This window comes from Pongo pygmaeus, chromosome 10, assembly GCF_028885625.2.
Source record: "Pongo pygmaeus isolate AG05252 chromosome 10, NHGRI_mPonPyg2-v2.0_pri, whole genome shotgun sequence".
NCBI classification, from domain to species: Eukaryota; Metazoa; Chordata; class Mammalia; order Primates; family Hominidae; genus Pongo; species Pongo pygmaeus.
In genome coordinates this window covers 10,803,280-10,824,148 of record NC_072383.2, presented here as the reverse complement: position 1 = coordinate 10,824,148, position 20,869 = coordinate 10,803,280, and the positions used below count along the sequence as shown (strand labels likewise).

General features: G+C 38.2%; 1 protein-coding gene across 3 annotated transcripts in view; it reads left to right on the top strand.

The window, feature by feature from the left end:
- The window catches only part of STYK1 (serine/threonine/tyrosine kinase 1), a 55,504-nt gene extending 37,768 nt beyond the window's left edge, over nt 1–17,736 (top strand). For 2 of the 3 annotated variants that reach the window (XR_008492890.1, XR_008492889.1), the window contains exons 2-11: nt 1,663–1,782; nt 2,228–2,362; nt 5,296–5,559; nt 6,853–7,034; nt 8,763–8,846; nt 11,709–11,917; nt 13,873–13,913; nt 14,566–14,662; nt 16,180–16,991; nt 17,620–17,736. Coding sequence is in view for 1 of the 3 variants with exons in the window: in XM_054443556.1 (XP_054299531.1) it covers nt 1,731–1,782; nt 2,228–2,362; nt 5,296–5,559; nt 6,853–7,034; nt 8,763–8,846; nt 11,709–11,917; nt 13,873–13,913; nt 14,566–14,662; nt 16,180–16,384 (1,269 nt within the window). In the remaining 2 variants the exon portion in view is untranslated. The other variant, XM_054443556.1, reaches the window with a different exon arrangement.
- The last annotated feature ends 3,133 nt before the right edge of the window (nt 17,737–20,869 follow it).

Below are 20,869 nucleotides of genomic sequence, written 5' to 3'. Positions count from 1 at the left end.
CCTGGGCTTCTGTCAACCAACCACACAGTTTTGTTTCTCTTGAGTTGTAAGGGAATTGTTTAACTATTGAACCCATATACAAGTTCATGGTGCTCCAGGAAGAGTGGAAAACAGGTAAGGCAGAATCTGGGAGGCTTCTTTACATAGGTCTTTCAGGCACTGAGAGATTCTGCCTCAGTAAGTAACACTGTGGTTATTAGTATCAGTAATAAAAACAATCATAATGTAATAATAGAGGACAGCATAATATGGCTAATGTAACACCTGTACAACATAGTAGCATATTATATAAGCTATACTTCTGATTTTTGTTTTATGTTTTTATCAAGTCACTACAAAACTGGATCACATATTTAGACTTATTTAGCAGAAAATCACCATATTTTCTTTCAAGTTAATCAGAATTAAAGAAGTAGGCTTTGTTGACTATAGAACCATGGGAGTGTCTTGTCAAGCAAAGGCAAAATATAAATTTAGGAGAGGTATGGGACAGTGGTAAGCATGAGTTCTCTTTGGAAAGAAAGAACCAAGTTTCTGGGGGTGTTATTTGAAATATGTACTGATTATATTATATAGACTTAACAGTGATACACATAAAGAATCCCTTGCCAGACAAATAAGAAACTAATAATTAGAGTCTACTTGGAGGAGACTGGAGGAGAGTTAAGAACTAGATAAATGGAGAAGAATGGGGCAGGAGAAAGATTTTTATGCTATACAATTTTACATTTCTATTTTTTGAATCATATGAATGTATTTTCTTTTTATTTAAAAGAGAAAGAGAAGGTGGCTTGGTACTGATACTTCCTTTATATCCTTGCAGCAATGAGTGTCCGTGTCTATATCTGATATGAGCAGAGGAAGCACCTTGAAGCTCTGAGGGATGAGGAATTAAATAGTTTTTATTGACAAATGCTGTCTGTTCATTGCTTGTGAGGGTGTGGATATTTCAGAGAAATGAAGCAAATGTGTAACTCATATCCTTTGACATCTGTCAATTTTTTATTCGTTATCTGAATTAACTGTGTGTAAAAATGCAATTAAATGTTTTCTTTAGAGCTAGACATGGTAGCTCATGCCTGTAATTCCAGAGACTCAGGGGGCTGAGGCAGGAGGATTAATTGAGCCCAAGAGTTTGAGAATTAAATGAGCCGTGATCACACCACTGCACTCAAGCCTGGACGACAGAGCAAGATCCCAACTTCAAAAAATGTTTTGCTTAAAAAATGTGATGCACAGCTAAAAACAATATACTAGACATGCTTAATACTGTAGGGGAGGTAGATCATGCCCACATAACCCATGGATCCCAGTTCAGATGGATGTTGTGAATCTGTACTTGATCATGGGAGCAGAAGTCTCAGGTGGGAGGGGAGACTTTAAAATAATTTCAGTTAACAGTTGAATGAAAGGACAAGAGCAGATCAGAGCTGTCTTCGCTGTATAATAGAGAAAAGAGAAATGCTGAGAGGAAGAAAAGGTTGGGAGGGTTCTTCCAACCTGAATATCAGCTAGGTAGATAGAGATAAACGATGACTCAGAGAGGTAGCCATTTACTTAACTAGTGATCTGTAGAGGCGGTTTAAAATTCTGTGTGTACTTCATTTATTTTTTTTTTCATTCATTTTATTTTATTTTTTTCAAAAACCACTCAGTCCTTAGGAATTACTCATAGCTGTGCTGTGTGCATTCTCTGTGGGCCTAGCAGGGAAGGGGACAGCCCTGTGGCAATGGGCATGACACGGATGCTCCTGGAATGCAGTCTCAGCGACAAGTTGTGTGGTAAGTACAGATTCCACAGATGTCTATCCTCTGATTTTATAATTATGAAGGTTAAGGTCTGGATAGATTCTAGAAGGAGGATGATTTGATTTCCGGTAGAAATGAAGACAGTGGTGATAAAAGGATGGGGACTAAAGGCCATTGTCTTTCTGGGGAGAGGGTAAGTGCTAATCAGTGATCCAGACGCTGCATCTTCAATCTTGGTAAGAAACTGCCAGAAGCAACGTCATGCACATTTGATGGGCTAAGAAACAGAGTCACTGGGGTTTCTGATTAGAGAGTTGCTCCCAGCAGTGTTTCTGTTGAATGGAAGTAGAGGAGATGGTAGAAGAGATGACCTTTTCATGTATGATGAGCTGAGAGCTGGCGGGTAGGGGAAATTGCATGAACACCAGGTTAGGCTTCTTCTTCATTCTCTTCTCTTCCTGTGTGATCACCTACCCAGTCATCCAGGAGAAGCAGTATGAAGTGATTATCGTCCCAACTTTGTTGGTTACTATTTTCCTCATCCTTCTTGGGGTCATCCTGTGGCTTTTTATCAGAGAACAAAGAACTCAACAGCAGCGTCCTGGACCTCGAGGTAAAGCTCAAACTTTGGGGCTGGGCAGGGGCTTAAAGAAGATGGAGATTAGGAAAAAGTATGGCCTAAGTTTCAATGAGCCCATGTCTAGAAGTCTAGGTACCTGCAATGAGAGAGGCATGGGTTCCCTCCCATGGAGTTGAGAGGGGGATGATCTCTTTTCTAGGAAGTCCCGAGTTGGAATTCAACATGTGCTTACTGACTGAAAAAAGAGTGCGCAAGAGAAACCTCATACAACCTGTTTCTATTCCTATTGGACTATCGAAACTTTGACTATATGAGTGCCTAAGGACCTAGGAGAAAGACCTAAGGGGGTCAAGTCCAAGCCTTAATTAACATCCTAGGAGGATGACATATCACCCTATGATACATTCCATTCCTAATCTTTGCCTCCAGGATATATGATGGAAAGGAGGGGCCTTCATATTATAATAGTCTTTGAAGTGCTAAGTGATGATAACAGTCTGTTCTGGAGTTCCATTGAACATATAATAAAAGGGAATCAGTTCATAGATTAAACTTAGGGTAAAAAGAAGGAAAAAGAAAACTCTCATAATGATATGAAACTCTATAGTGGCTAATCCTTAGTTTTTCTTTAAATTTTATCCCAATTGTCTTATACTTCACTTTTATAGAAAACTTCTCAAACAAGTTGTCTAAACTCACTCCTACTACTTCTACTCATCACATTCTCTTTTGAACCCACTAAAATAAGGTTTTTATCTCTACCACTTTGCCAAAACAAGCCTTTCCAAGGTCATCAATGACAGCTGCGTTGACAAGTCCAACGATCAATTCTTAGTCTTCGTCTTATTTTTTTTTTATTTTTTTATTTTTTTGAGACGTAGTCTCGCTCTGTCACCCAGGCTGGAGTGCAGTGGCATGATCTCGGCTCACTGCAAGCTCCACCTCCCGGGTTCATGCCATTCTCCTGCCTCAGCCTCCCGAGTAGCTGGGACTACAGGCGCCCGCCACCATGCCCGGCTAATTTTTTTTTTTGTATTTTTAGGAGAGATGGGGTTTCACTGTGTTAGCCAGGATGGTCTTGATCTCCTGACCTCGTGATCCGCCTGCCTCGGCCTCCCAAAGTGCTGGGATTACAGACATGAGCCACCACTCCCAGCCAGTCTTCGTCTTACTTGATCTGTCAAAAGCATTTGAAACAATTTTGAACTCTTTCTTGAAATACTTAAAAAAACTAAAGCCACTTCCTAAATGCTAAAATTTTTAGTCTTATGGATTCAAATATATTTTCTATTCCAATGATAGTCCCTTGAACTCGATTCTCATATTAAACCACCTACTGCACAGTTTCAATAGAATACAAATCTCATATGTAATATGACCAAAACAAAGGTCCTGAAATTCTCTCACAAATGTCCTCCCCAAACAGTCTTGCCTATCTTAGTAAATGGCAAGTCCTGTCTTCTGTGTTTTCAGTCTCAAACCTTGAAGATATCCTTAACTCCCTTCTTTCTCTCACAGTCTGTATCTAATCCATAAGCAAACACTGTTACCCTATTTTCAAAATAAACCCAAGTTACTCTCACATCTCACCGATCACTGCAACACACTCTTAACATTCCCTGCTTCTGCCCCTACTCCTTTATAGAAAGGCCAGAATGAGTCTTTTAATACAGTCAGTCCTGTTAGTTATCTGCTTGAAATCTCTCTTCCACACACACGTGCAGTAGCCTCTCACCTTGCTCAGAATGAAAAATGACAAAATTCTTTCCATGGCCTTACATGATCTGGGCCTCCCTCACCTTATCTCCTACTACTCTCCAATGATCCCACTTGGCTCCAGCTACACTGGCTTCCTTACTATTTCTCAACTATTCCAGGTATGCTCCCTGCTTAATGCTTTTGCAATTTTTGCTTCCTTTGCCTACAATACTCTCCCTGACACACCAGCATGGTTTGCTCCCTAGTTGCTTCCAGGCCTTTCTCAAATGTTATCTCATCAGAAAGGCCTTTCTTGACCTTCGTATATAACACAGGTGACTGATTCCCTGATGCTTCTTCTCCCCACCGCCTTTTTTTTTTTTTTTTTTTTTTTTTAAAGAGATGGAGTCTCGCTATGTTGCTCAGGCTGAATGCTAATTCCTGGACTCAGGAGATCCTCCTGCCTTGGCCTCCCCAATAGCTGGGATTACAGGCTCATGGCACCACACTCAGCTTTTCCTGCATCTTTTATTTTCCTCCACAACATTAATTGCTTGATATATTATTACCTGCTTCCTCTCCCCTACCAGTAGAAAGTAATCTTCAGGTGAATCTGGACTTTTCCTGTTCCCAACACTTAGAACAGTACCTGGCATGTAATAGGTGATATTTGTTGAATAAATGTAGATTTAATAAGAAGGATGAACCTCTCTTTTTTGCTGGCCAAGGGAAGAAGAAAGTACCAGAAGACTTTTTTGACCAAGACTTAAGGAAATATGAAATACCTTGACTTTTGGGGTAACTCGAAGGAGGAAGAATAACCATAGCTTAAAGCTGTTTAATTTCCATACCTTTCCTTCAACTTTGAAAGCCATTGGTCTGATTTAAATGACAGTTCTCACTGGCAGTTACCTCCACCTTTAGGCATCTGTGGTTTGGATACCTATTCAGGAACTTCCCTAATTGTCTCCATACCACACTCATGGGAAGTACTCAATTGCAACCCAGAGGAAGGAAGGCAGAAAGGAAGTGTCATGACCGCTTTCCTGGGGTTCTTCTTGAGTTGTCCTAAGAAGTAATGGGGATTATTATAAAGGTTCTACAAACTTGGCATTGATGCTGGTTTATAGAGAAGCATCAGAAGACAACTCCACATTGGCCAAAGAGAAAACTGCTGAAGGAACCTCCTTGCCAATTTGTTTCAGGGTCTGCTTTCCGGGAATCCCCAGGGCAGGGAAAAACTGGTTGACATCATCTCTCTGTTCTAGACATTGCCCCTGTCCCTCCACCTAGGGACCTAAGCTGGGAAGCAGGACATGGAGGAAATATGGCTTTGTCACTTAAGGAGACATCCGTGGAAAACTTTCTGGGAGCTACCACACCTGCCCTGGCTAAGCTGCAGGTGCCGCGGGAGCAACTCTCTGAAGTTCTGGAGCAGATTTGCAATGGTAGCTGTGGGCCCATCTTTCGAGCCAATATGAACACTGGGGACCCTTCTAAGCCCAAGAGTGTTATTCTCAAGGCTTTAAAAGGTAAAACAAGAAGTGTTCGACTCCCCTTCCCCTAACAGTAAATATTAACAGGCTTTGCGAACATTGAGGCGTTAACTAACAGATAGTTGTGATCACAGCTGTGTACAGAAGAAGGAAATAGAGTGGAAACTTGAGACAGAAATGTTTTTCTTGGTGTCTTATTTTTTAATTACACAAATTGTTTATTTGTGAGTCCTTACCCAATCTCCAAATAATAACTAAAATGACTGCCACAAATAAGTGTAATGTTATGATGAGTAAGATGTTAGCTGTGGGTTTTCACAGTCTTTATGGTGTTGAGGTACATTCCTTCTGTACTTAGTTTGTGTCGTGTTTTTATCATGAAAGGATATTGGATTTTATCACATGCCTTTTCCACATTGATTGAAATGATCATATGATGTTTATTCATTATTCTGTTAATGTGGTATGTCACAGAATTGATTTGCATATGTTAAAACATCTTTGCATCCTAGGTTCCCTAGCTCTTCTTTGCCTATTGAGGCTGTTAAAACAGATTTTTTCACAATGGGTGTTACTTGGACTAGGATTCTGAGGTTGTTTCCTCATTTTACTTTATTCTTTGATACCCTTTCCTGATATTGTATTTCTTTTTTTTTTTTTGAGACAGAGTGTTGCTCTTGTCACCAGGCTGGAGTGCAATGGTGCCATCTGGGCTCCCTGCAACCTCTGCCTCCCAGGTTTAAGTGATTCTCCTGCCTAAGCCTCCCAAGAAGCTGGGATTACAGCCGTGTGCCACCATGGCCAGCTAATTTTTGTATTATTAGTAGAAATGGGGTTTCACCATATTGGCCAGGCCAGTCTCGAACTCCTGACCTCAGGTGATCCACCAGCCTCAACCTCTCAAAGTTCTGGGATTACAGGTGTGAGCCATCACGCCAAGCTTACATTATATTTCTTTCTGTCTCTCTCTCCTCTTCATGATATGGTCCAGTAATGGTGGATACATAGAACAAGGATAAGACAAGCAAGGATATTAATCCAAAGGACTAGACAGTGATAACTTTTTCATGCAAACAGACTATCTCTCTATTTAGGCAGATGAAAGCCTATCCAGTTCTAATAATTATGATTCTGTGTTACCTTTGATAAAAGATCAGTGACATTAAGCATCATCTTCTTCTAATCGGTCCCCTTTGTGTTTATTTTTGCCTGCATTCACTCCCATATGGGTCCTTGAGAATTACCGTCTTAAGTTGCCTCCTGCTCCCTGCCTCCCACTCATCAAGGATGCACTGACTGCTCACTGCCTGGCTCTTTTGTCCTCTACAGAACCAGCTGGACTCCATGAGGTACAAGATTTCTTAGGGCGAATCCAATTCCATCAACACCTGGGGAAACACAAGAACCTGGTGCAGCTGGAAGGCTGCTGCACTGAAAAGCTGCCACTCTATATGGTGTTGGAGGATGTGGCCCACGGGGACCTGCTCAGCTTTCTCTGGACCTGTCGGCGGGTGAGCAGTAGGGCAGAGGTATTAGGAGGTTAAGGCTTGACTTTGTTGATTAGCTTTTCACATGTCAGTTAGAGTGACAAATGACAAAATGCAGAAACATTATAATAGCACGACAGAATAATGGAGTATGACCATATAATAGAACTTTTTGTAATTATAGAAACGTTCTATAACTGCTCCATCCAATATGATAAGCCACTAATCACAGATGGCTGCTAGACACTTGAAGTGTGGCTGATGTGATGGAGAAACTAAATTTTAAATTTTATTTAATTTTAAGTAATATAAGTTTAAATAGCCACATGTGGCCAATGAGCACAGAGTGGACAGTACAAGTTTAGAGCATGGACTTTAGGCTTCACCTCCTACTAGTTATGTGACTTTGAGCAAGTCACCTTTCTGATCCTGAGTTTTCTGAATCTGTAAAATGGGAGTAATAATTATTATAAAAAATACAAGAAATTATGTATGTGAAAACATAGCCGTGGTTGGTAGAGTAAGCACTCAAAATGGTAGCTGTTATAAAGATAATTATGTAATGACAAGAGTATTTTTGGTAATGATTATAATTTTGTTGCAGTTATTAAGTGTGTTTTCCATTCTGTAACATCACCATAATATGGTGGGCAAACTCAGGGAGAAATTTAGCTTGTAAAGCTTTTGTAGCTCAAACTCATGTTTTTTAAAATTAAAACGTTCAGAAATTTTTAGCCTCAAATGGATGTCCTTTTCCGTAAAATTTCCCTTGTTCTATATTCCTCTTTCAGAAGTGCTACCTGTTTCCCTAGTTTCTCACTTGCTAGTGAGCAAGTTTAATATTCTTTGAACCTCCTTCTTATGCTGATTATTGTACAACTGAATGTGTATGAGAAAGGGGCCCTGTTATTGTCTTCCATCCTGTATTGTCAATAGGACAATTGCAAGTATTTAGGCATTTTAAGCTTTTTAAAGAGGTCACTCATCTAAAACTTGTTTTGTCCTCTAACTGCACTAGCTTCTTTCCATTTTTAAAAAATACCACGCGTCTCTATTTCAGATTATCTTTGTATGTTTTTCTTGTTCCACCAAACTTCTCTCTTCTCTTCTTTTCATAGTTAATGTCCACTCATCCTTCAGATCTCATCAATTTCCCTGTCCCTGCAACTCAATCAACTCTCTTCTGCCCATCATCATATGCTCTCTTAGCACTTTGTACATTTCCTTTATGGCACTTACAGATATGTAACCATTTATTTATGTATGATTATTTTATTCTGATTCACATGTGCCTGTCACACAGTAAGCTCCAGAAGGCAGCAGCCATGCTATTTTACTCATGCTTGTATTCCAAGTTCCTAATATGGAATAAGGGACATTTCAGGCATTCAATAAAGATGCATTCAGTTCATGTGCTAAATTAATCATGAACACATATGTGCTCACATGTGCATACACACACAAGCACACACACAGAGCCCCAGAAAAATTGCTGCTTTATTCAGTGGATAGTCTTATTTATACATGCCTTACCTGCTATTCATCTATGTCTGTCATTGTCTTTGCAGTCCAATGGATCATTTTATTTCTCTGCCTATCTGAAAATCTCCCACATCCGCCTCACTTTGAACACAAGTCCTTATATTTTTCTTAGCTTTGATAACTGCATTTCAGAGTATCTCTGCCCAACTTTCTTTTCCAAATCTGTGAGTGCTATTTTGATATAATGGCTTTTTTTCCCTATCTCTTTAGGATGTGATGACTATGGATGGTATTCTCTATGATCTCACAGAAAAACAAGTATATCACATTGGAAAGCAGGTCCTTTTGGCGCTGGTAAGATGAGGCAACATGACAACCGATGGTGTGACGTTTCCTTGTTAGCCTTGTTTTTGATGCCGTATTTCTCATATTAATATTCTCAAGTGGTGTATACATTTCAAAGAAATTTAGATAGAAGTTAGGGGGCAGAAACTCAAGCATGGATAAATTGTTTTTAGTCCCTTCTTTAGGGATTTATCTAGATAATTTACCACACTATTGGTAATTTCAGGAAGAAAGTAGTCAACTTCGGGTTTATACAAGGAACAGGAAGGATTTGAAAGATTTTTCAGTTTTAAAAGTCAACAGCCAGGGCCAAGAGGTATACGCCCACTTACTTGATACTTTTACATCCCCATATGTACTAATAATAGAATTAAAAGAGACAGATAGGGAAGCAAGTAGGGAGAAGATATGGAAAGAGAAACTGAATGGGTGAAAGGCAACAGAACCAGAAGGAAGTATGCAATTTTATACCTGAAAAACAAGAAAACTAGTTCAGAACATGTTTGGTTGGAGACTTGCTTTGATACTGAATGTGACAGGAAGTACACATATAATTATAAAATGATTAAGGAACGAGTGGAAAGGATGAATGAGAAGAGCAACAGTTGGATAATTCCTTTATTTTAAAACAACTTAAATATTTGTTTATTTATTTTTTGAGATGGAGTCTTGCTCAGTTGCCCAGGCTGGAGTGCAGTGGCAAGATCTCGGCTCACTGGAAGCTCCGCCTCCCGGGTTCACGCCATTCTCCTGCCTTAGCCTCCCGAGTAGCTGGGACCACAGGCACCCACCACCACACCCGGCTAATTTTTTTGTATTTTTAGTAGAGACAGGGTTTCACTGTGTTAGCTAGGATGGTCTCGATCTCCTGATCTCATGATCCACCCGCCTTGGCCTCCCAAAGTGCTGGAATTACAGGCATGAGCCACCGTGTCCTGCCTAAAACAACTTAAATAGCAAGATAAGAGAAAGAACTCAGGGTTTAAGATAAAAAATTTACCTTTAGCAGAATTACCCAGGAAGTTTATATGTCTATTTCTATGAAATTATTTAAATAGTTGTGTTTAAAATTAACATTTGCTATGGAAAATCAGGGCTCCGTGAAGCTACTGTTTTAAGTATTTGATATATCTTGCTACTTTGAGGTGTGAAATATAGGAATCTAAGTGGAATCAGGAAAAGGTTAGAAAAAAAGGATTAAGGTGGGTAAAGAGTAATAGTTATGGCTGAAGCTCCCATGGGACAAGAGAGAGTATACATCATATAGGTGAATATTGTCTATGGAGTTTGGATGGTCTCGTTGATATGTTCCCTTGATAAAGACTGTCAGGGTACAGCCTACCCTGTATTCAGAACCACAATTGCAGAGGTGCCGTACAGGGATGAATTGGTCAAATTGGTGCATTCATCAGGACCTTATGCTACCTGTTACAAGGCAATATCATACTATTTTTTTCTTACTTTTAACAAGCTCAAAGTCAGTTACATTCTTTAATTCTTATCATGGCAGTATAATTTCTTATTTTAAAGCTTCACCAGGCACAGCAAACTGCTAGTTTCCTTTGTCATCAGTGATTGGAAATTACCACCTTTACCTTTTAATTTTCTATACCATCCTTGTTTAGTAATCACAGCCCTCAATCTCTAGGTCGTCAGTCATGTATAGTTTTGCAACTTTCTTCTTATGCCTTGAATAGTTTGATGCCATTGGAAATGACTCCAAAAATCAATTATCATAGGGTGCCATGGCTCTCCGATGCTCTGTTGGCTGTACTAGCATTTGATACTTCTTAAAAACGTAGGTTACCAGGTCTTTCTTCCTACATTTTGGTTTAGTAAATCTGGGGTGAAATTCTTATGTTTAGAAAGCTCTCAGGCAATTCCAATATGCAGACTGACTTGAAAATTCTTAGTAGAGTTTATATAGTACATCCTATGAATTATAATACATGGTTCTGGTCACTACCGCTTAATAACTCTGTGGCCTTTTGTAATCATTTAGATTTATCTAAAAGAAAATTTCTGAATTCAACTCATGCAGTTATTTTAGGGGAAAAAGTGAGATATGTATATAAATTTTTCATTATGATACTCAATTTTGGTATGTATTGCACTGTTTTGAGGACTACTTCTAGAAACTTGGAATCAGGCTGGGTGAGGACTACTGCTAGAAACTTGGAATCAGGACTACTGCTAGAAACTTGGAATCAGGCTAGAAACTTGGAATCAGACCTGTAATCCCAGCACTTTGGGAGGCCGAGGAGGGCGGATCACGAGGTCAGGAGATCAAGACCATCCTAGCTAACACGGTGAAACCCTGTCTCTACTAAAAATACAAAAAATTAGCCAGGCGTGGTGGTGGGCGCCTATAGTCCCAGCTACTCGGGAAGCTGAGGCAGGAGAATGGCGTGAACCCAGGAGGCAGAGCTTGCAGTGAGCTGAGATCCTGCCACTGCACTCCAGCCTGGGTGACAGAGCGAGACTCTGTCTCAAACAAACAAACCAAAAGCAAACAAAAAAAAAAGAAAGAAAGAAACTTGGAATCTACTCCCTTTTCCAGTGTCTAGCTGGGTCCTTTCTCACGGGAAAGGAAAATCAAGCAGGGGTCAGTGTTTGACACAGCGGTGATTATATTTTCAAAATCCAGTATTAATGTCATTTGAATTATTTGCTCAATCTGGTAATCCTAAACACAATGCAGAAATGTGCAATTCATTAGCATGCTTTGGAAGTGACATATCATTATTAGTGAGACTTGTTCAGAGTGGAAAATGTCCTTGTGTTTTTGAAGATTCCTAGGACTGCCTCTCCTTGTGTGTGACCCAAGCTGTGATCTCAGACAGCTGATCATATTTGATTTTATCTTGACAGGAATTCCTGCAGGATAAGCATTTGTTCCATGGGGATGTGGCAGCCAGGAATATCCTGATCCAAAGTGATCTCACTGCTAAGCTCTGTGGATTGGGCCTGGCTTATGAAGTTTACACCCGAGGGGCCATCTCCTCTACTCAAACCATACCTCTCAAGTGGCTTGCCCCAGAACGGCTTCTCCTGAGACCTGCTAGCATCAGAGCAGATGTGTACGGTTTATTCCTGGACTCTGAGTTTACTTTCTTCATGACTTGGGTGTTGTCCCTGAATATGATTTGATCTATTGCCAATTCTGTCTACAAACATAATCTGTATTTAGAAATCAGACATACTCTCAAGCAGAAATGTTACGTGACAGAGTTCATGTTTGTCATCTGTCTGCAATCCTTTTTGGTACTTTTTCAACTTTTTCTTTTCTTTTCTTCTTTTCTTTTCTAAGACAGGATCTCACTCTGTTGCCCAGGCTGAAGTGAAGTGGCATGACCACAGCTCACTGCAGCCTCCACCTCCCAGGCTCAAGCGATCCTCCCACCTCAGCCTCCCTAGAAGCTAGGACTACAGGCATGCACCACCCTTTTACTTTTTACTTTTTACCTTTTTACTTTTTACGTTTTACTTTTTTTTTTTTGAGACAAAGTTCACCATGTTGCCTAGGCTGGTCTAGACTTCTGGGCTCAAGTGATCCTCTCACCTTGGCCTCCCAAAGTGCTGGGGTTACAGGCATGAGCAACCATGCCCAGCCTCAAGTATTTCTTCTGTATTAGATTAGCAGCCTTAACTAGAAAAAAAAAAAAAGTGAAAAGATTATTCACATCAATATCTGAGGACTTAATCTAGTAAAGTCTCTTTTATCTAAAGGAATAACCAAAAGGCCAGTTAACCCATACATTGTTAAAATAAAAAGAAATATACATACCTTCAATAACTTATTTTAACATAAAACTTATAAATGTACATTATCTGTTTTTTTCAAGGAGGGGCAAGGCTTCTTTTTATAAGGATGAGTTTCCCAAATGAAGTTATACATTGTTCTTTTAGTGTAAATAGTATCTTTTAGTGTAAATAAAAATGATTTATTTTTGAGTTCCAGTTCAGAATGATTTTAGGTAGCATGAGAAACCTGAAAATAATTGTGAAATTGTTTGACTGCAGACTTTTGGTGTTACTTTTCCCAATTTTCTACAGTTGTCTCTCTCAGACAACTTGACAACACTTTCCTTTTCCAGCAGTTTATTTTTATAAATAATTTTCAAAACATTCAACTTAGTTTGAAGGAAGATGACACTTTTTTGCATTTAATCAGTATATAGAATATCTAATTGATTATATAACTACAGATAATTGCAATTACATGTAAAATTGGCATTAACAGGATCATAAAGAATCACAATTGACTTTTGGTAGCCATATAACTCAATTGCTTGGAGAAGTGCATAGATGTAATGTAGAATATCCTGCTAGCCATGAATGCCATGAGCAGCAGAGGAAATTTAGAATATCAGTTAATATGATGAGTCAGTTATGAGATTTCCATTGTTGCTTCACTGACATCTGCTTTTCAATAGACATCTGGGGGTAATAAACTTAACTGTAAAATATTAATCATTCAATAATGATATTACAGAATAGTGAACTATACACCTCTCAAGTCATATTGCTTAGGAAATACCTATTTCAACTGTATATAAACTTTGCCCTGTTAATAGTTTTCCTTGGTTTGGGCAATTAAATCTACTGAGAAAATAGTGACTAAATGATAAAACTTGGTTGGATTTGCGCTAACAATAAAGGCAAGAATTTCAGCATAGAGGGATGGAAAGGAAGAAAGAGACACAGAGCGAATATTTTTAGGTAAATGTGCTTTTATGATTGAGGTAAATGTGTTTGTGTGATTACATGCACACACATTTGCAAATAATAAACATCTATTAATTTAAAATACAGGAGAGTAAATAGAGATATAGCTTCAATCCTAAAAGAGATTCGAACCTATGGAAATTGACCAGAAATGCTTTCTAATGGCCGTCATTTTGTTTTTCACTCATCCTTGATTCTCCTTCATTGCCTTTTTTATGGGGCTCTTACTAAAGGCTTCTGACACTTAAATGAGCTCTTTAGAAAAACAGAAATAGAAATTAAATAGATTGCTTTGTTTCTTTTACAGCTGGTCTTTTGGGATCCTGCTCTATGAGATGGTGACTCTAGGTAAGGATGAGCCCCAAAATAGTGTGTACCTGTATGCAAATATGCAAGCATGTTTATTTAAGGGGTGGATGAGGTATGCTTTCTGAGAGGGTTTCAGTACAGTGCTGAAGCTTGAAATGGACTGATATGATTCCCGTGATAGTCATATAAAGTGATTATTTTCTCCTTGCCCCACTTCCTTCTTCCCTGTCCTTTTTTACTTTTCTTTTGCTCTCTTCGTCTTTATTTTCCCCAAAATATTACCAAATCCAAGGGATGTTTTCAAATCCCAAGGATAATTCCCAGAGTGGTCTTACATAAACATAAAAATGTTTACTCCAGACTTATTAATTCATTTGATTGAGAAACTGCACACTTTCCCATGTATGGAGAGTAGAGGACAGGTCTTATGTCTTACCTTGTCTTATTTGATCACTTTCTTAGCGATTCAAGATTCTCCTAACTTATCAGGTTTTTTTCTCCAAAACACCTTTCCCCCCAATTCACTAAATTATATCCATATTTGATCACCAGGGAGCAACTGAATTGTATGTAGTATTTTTCCTATGGCTATATCTTTTGCAAGCAACCAACCCAAGTGGATGAAGAATAGTGTTAGTTACAGTTCATATTTTAGAGGACTCTAAAGTTCTCATTATTTTCATAATGACAGGAGCACCACCGTATCCTGAAGTCCCTCCTACCAGCATCCTAGAGCATCTCCAAAGAAGGAAAATCATGAAGAGACCCAGTAGCTGCACTCATACCATGTAAGTGGTTTTTAAAGGCCTGCTCTTCTTTCATTCCAAATGTTGTTTAGCCCTCTATCAATCGTGCCCTTTTCAAAGTGCTCAGATGATCCTCACCTGTGTGTATGTACCCATGTACAGCTTTTAACCAAACCCATGCAGTAAAATATACCTATCTCATATATATGCATATATATTATATACATATACATACACACACACGCACACATACTCACACACATACACACACATACCCCACCACACACTGAGAACTATATTAGGAATCTAATTTTATTATAGTTTAGTTCCATGGGAAGCTTCTAAAATAGGTAACAAGTAAACTAAACCCAATGCAAGTATAGTTGTGTTTAGTCTAAATGTCAGTCTTCTGTCAGCCACAGTTCAGACAGCTGTCATAAAACCCATTGCACTAGAGTTACTCATTCAGAGTATACCAGTTCTTATTTAGTATTTAACTTTTAAATGATTGTCTCCCTGTTTTTCCAACTCTCGGTGTGATAGAAGCCAACCAGAGGAAGGGGAGATAAGAAGAAATTAGAAAGGCAGAAGGAGGATCCAATGTTGTCAGCAGATAGGGACAGTTAGTGAACCAACCTAGAGGCAGGAAATGGAAAAATAAAAAATTACATAGACTGTTCTTACCAATGAAGTTCAAAAAGGAACTGCTATAGAATGTAAGAAAAGGTTAATTTGTGTATAAGAAGGCAGCAGAGAATATATTAATGTTTTTATTAGAATTGTTGCTATTTTGTAAGTTTTTCGTCATTGAATGGGTAAATTTACAGCACTTGGTTTTCCTTATGATAAATAATTACTGAATCAAGCAGATTAAATTTAAATATCTTAATTATATATGAGTATACACATACACACACACATGCACAGAATATAGTGATGGAGCTGGGTACAATAGAAAGAAATTGATGACAAACATTTCTATGTGTTAAAGGCTGGTCTTAATACCGGGAGAGACACCTGACAAAATACCTGACCTGTTACCACAACCTCTGCTACTTGTAACACAGCCTTGTCATCTGCAGTTCTAGCAGCAGTTTCTAGGCACAAGTATTAAAGAACATAACATTTTGATGAGGAGATATCTGAAACATGAAAATCAATCTAAAGTATGCAGCAGTATATATGATTAAAAGCTCCCTCTCATATCAGAGTAAAAATGACGTGTTCATTTCTACTCAGCCCTGTTACTTTACTGCACATTGCTTACAATGTTACAGCAAACAATGTCTAGTGATAAAACTGTCCTGTCATACCCTAGTTTGGAAAATATTAAGTCATTCCTATTATACAAGAGCACTTGTTGAGAAAGTGCTATTAAGAGACTTGGTATAAAAAGGTTGAGAAGGAATATCACTCTCTGGGAAGAATATGAGTAACAGGGCAAACAGAAGACAATTAAAGAATTGCAGAGTTGTTTGTTAAAGTTTGTGAGGAGAGGAGACATGCTCCCCATACATTTGCCTTGTCAAGGAAGTCAGTTTCTCTTGTTTCCCTCTCAGGTACAGTATTATGAAGTCCTGCTGGCGCTGGCGTGAGGCTGGCCGCCCCTCACCTAGAGAGCTGCGCTTGCGCCTGGAAGCTGCCATTAAAACGGCAGATGATGAGGCTGTGTTACAAGTACCAGAGTTGGTGGTACCTGAACTGTATGCAGCTGTGGCCGGCATCAGAGTGGAGAGCCTCTTCTACAACTATAGCATGCTTTGAAGAGTCCCGGGCAAGAAACATTCATGCATGATTATATGTTCTTGGAATCAATTCCTCTAAGAACAGAGAATGGTCTTTCCAAGGGACACAAAGAAATGGGACATGGATTCTTGATCTTCCTTTACACATTTCTCAGGAAATCTGAAATGATCCCGGATGAGACTCTATACATCCTGAGCTAAGACATACTGTCAGTCTCACTTCTGCTGTCCCAGTCCTAGAAATCCTGGGTAGAAGTGGACATGTGCAAAGGAGGTTTTAGAACTCTGCAGTATTTGTTGGGGCATGGCATAAATAAGCTCATCCCTCCTGTCCTAGGCTACTTTCCTCTGGAACCACATTTTTATCTAGATGAAAATTTGGAATGAAATGAAGGAATAGAAATCCAATAAAAGAGTTGAAGGGAAAGAAAATTTAAGGTTCTTCTTGCTCAGGATTACAGATGTGGACCAACACCTCCTTCAAGAAAAGGTGGCAGGACACAAAGTTCTTCAGTCCTGAGCCCTACATGTAGGGTTGGAGGAGAACTATAACGGAAAAACCTCTGAGTTTCACCTTAAGTATAGATAAAAGAAAGATGGTCCCCTTTTATCTGATTCTGAGACAGGTAAATTCTGTTTGTTACTACGTTTAATTAGAAGGTGGAGGAGTCATTTCATGATTAAGAACATTCAACATGTATTGTTCATTAAGCTAGCTTCCTAGTTCCGATTAGACTAAGGAGACTAAGCCTAGAGAGTCAATGTTAGAACAGTGATAAGAATGCTCTCTGTGTGTGTGTGTGTGTGTGTGTGTGTGTGTGTGCACGATAAATAGGAAATGTAGAAACCAAGCAAGAAGGCTTAGTAGCTCAGTCTTTAACAAGGGCTAGAAAAGAATGTAATCTGATATGGAAGGATAGCAGCTTCTAATTTTCAATCATCTGTTGATATACTGTGAAACTTATTTTATTAAATTAATATTTATTAAATGGAAATATGCTTTTCTGGTTTATAACTGCTAAAAATATCATAGGGAGGATAAAAGTAAATAAATGAAAGTTAATGTCAATAGAAAAATTCAAGAGATAACGTACAATGTCAGAAAAGGGATTCTTTATGTGTAAATGGGGATAATACCTATTTCACAAGGTTGTTCTGAGGATTGATACGTTTTGAGTATGTATTTGTACACTATCTGGCACATATGTGCTCAATAAATGTGTTTCTCCTTTTCTTTTGCCCTTCTTAACCCAGGACCTTTCATATATTTTTCATTTAAAATCTACTGTGGCCAAGAAGAGAAACTCAGTCGGTAACACTGCAAGGCAGGACGTGCCTAAAGATGATGATACGGCACAAGTAGTGAAATTATACATGTGCAATGATGAAGTCATCATTTTTGTACGCTTTTGGATGGTGATAGTGGACTCCTACTATTACAAAATATTGAAAACATCATCGTGAGGGCAATTCTGTTGAACATGGTGTTCTGCACTTTTAAAAAACACTTTGGGTACCCTGGAAGGGATATCTAAGGCTGCCATAAGAAAGATGACTGGCAGCTAAAAATGTTGTAGAAGTTGGAATCCTGATGGAATCATAATGAGTCAGCTAAAGGAATAATGATTCTTGCCACTGTGAGAATACCACAATGACTAGTCAGGATTTAAATGGGTAGCAAGTTGCAGTAGGGAGAAGGGCAGAAGAGTGGCTTCACACAAAATTACAAATTCCTATGGAATCCCATTGTTGCCCCTCAGCTGTTCATTTAAGTCAAAATTACAAATATTTACTTATTTATCTGATCATTTAAAAATATTGAGTGTTAAGGCTTGCTGTGCCAGACACTTGGCTAGGTGTAGGATAAAAGAAATAGGGAGCTTTTGATTACAGTCTAGAAGGTGAGACACATTATACATTTATTTGTGTGGGTATCTGTTAAGTGCAAAGTGTTAAGTGCTATGAAGAAAAAGCATAGGGTAGTAGAAGGGAGTTTAAAAGGAACACTTCCCTGAACAGAAATGGGCTATAAACTGAGACCTTAGGGATGGGTGAGTAACCCAGGCTGAATGAGAAGAGTCTCCCAGGAGGAGGACGTGTGTGTGAAAATTCTGAGGCAAGGAACTGCAAGAAAGCATATGGGTTGCAGCGCGGTGAGCTAAGGGAAAGTGGAACACAGTGAAATGGAAGGTTGCTTTGTTATACTGTCATATTTGTTTTAGTAGGAGGGAAAGAAGCAGACAATTGATATTTACATTTTTTACCCCCAATTTTATTTGTTTTTCTGGCCTGGAAAACTGGATACAGTAATTTTTACTCTAAGAAAACTGGTTCTTTCTCTCACTTGGCCAGGCTTCTTCCAGAAGGAGGATGATATTTCTGGCATCTTTGACCTTTCAGCCAAACTAGGTGTTTCCAAGCTAATGAATGAAAAAAAGAATCAAAATATTTATGATTTAATCGGGTTGACTCTAGATAGATTTTGTTGTATTGTTTTGATTGCCTTCTCTTCCAGTCTTGTTTTTCCAATCTATGCTTTATTGTTAAAAAAAAAATTCCAACACTTAGGAACAAAGCAAACACCCACCTAGATACAGTGTCTAAGGGAAACTTGGCAACGTCATTTAAAATAGAATAGTCTGAACCAGTAGTTCTTAAATTATGCTCATGGAGCACACTGTGTTTTTTATGCCAGATTTAGGTATTCTGTTATTAAAATCAATTAATAGTAGTGGGTTTTTTTTAGCATTTTAAAACAAAAAAGTAAGTTAATTAAGATTTCTTAATCTTAACTTTGTTGCAATAATTTTTTTAAAATTTTGCTTTAACACTCTCATTGAAATAAATAAACAAGTAGCAAATACAGTGGAAGACTGGAAGATATCCTGTTACCCTTAATTTAGCATACTGTGTTTACCCGTTTTGGGCAAAAGAGTTAGAGATTATGCGATGTGTTTGAAGCATATAATATTGTCATATGCTGGAAAAAAATTTTAGATTGAACAATCGAATTAAATATATCATGTCATGGTAATCAGAAGTAGCTCCAAGTGCTTGCCATATATGAACATATGTGATAACGAATGGTGTGGAAAGTTTGGTGTTTCTGCATGATCGTGATTCTCTTATTTAAAAAGTTAATACCATTAAGTGGTAAAAAGACAGATAAGGCTAAAGTCCACAGGGAAGTCTATTATGGAAAAGAGAAGAGCAAGGTGGGTGGATGAATTAAAAATTAAAATACTACCTCATTCTGAGTATTTTTTAAAATTTAAACCACATTATGCACTTATTCTTGACTTACTACTCTGATCCATTTATCAATAACTGAATGAGATAGCCCTGACATCTTTTGTTCTGTAAATACAAAATCAAATGAATCAGACGTTATTCATAAATTAAAAACATGAGACTATAATATCTAGTGCTTATCACAGTAATGATGGAACATGTTTCTGAAAATTGGAAGTCAGAATGATTTGATCATTAAGCCTTAATTTCAGATGGAAATAAAACGTTTATTTCTTACCTACTTCGCTTTGTGCTTTGAAATTTACCGCTGTGTTAGCAAAGGTGGAAACAGTATTTTGGCTTCACTTAAGCAGCTCAAACATTTATTTTCATAAGTAAACTGTGTTGATATCAGTAAGTATGTCCTAATTTGGAGCCTACAACAAGCGATTTGAAAATGTTCACAATTTTTTTTTTTTTGCTATTTCTAGCCCAACTAAAAGTGTATGAAAAGATTCTAACTGTGCTGACCAACACAGTAGCTTCTAGCCACATGTGTTTATTTAAATGTTAATCTAAATTAATCACAATTAAGAATTCAGTTCGAAGTCACAGTAGTCACATTTCAAGTGCTCAGCAGCCATACAGAAGAACATTTCCACATCACCGTTGTGTACCATCCAAGAATACAACACAACGCAAATGCTTTATCACTTTGTAATTCTTGCTTCAATACAAAAGGTTCAAATTTTGGCTTAAAATATAAAGAGTTAAGTAAATATAGTTTCATATTTTATCTTACAAACAGGTAGGATTATAGTCTTGAACCCCTATGTCATTTTTGGAGATCAGGACAGTAACTGGCCCACTTAACAAAGATGTTAATAATTTGTGCATTCTGTAACCTCTATTTATATAGTTACACATTCTGGTATCCATAGTTCTATTTAGGTAAACATGAAGATGAACATTGGCACATGTGCCAAAAACCTGAAGGAGAGACATTAGGGATATTGAATGAGGCTTTCCATATAATTCAACAAAATGGATTACAGCTGATATTTCCAGAGATACTACGGAATACAGTGCTCAAATTTCTGTGAATTATTCTTGTGGTAAGTGTGGTGACCAACCCATCTCAGTTTGCCTGGGTGTTTCCAGGTATGGAAAGTCCCATGTCCCAGTAAACTCCACAGTCCTGGTCAAACTGGAATGGCTAGTCACCCTAGTGATAAAACATGGTGCTTGCTGTTTCTTATGTATTTTCCAAAAT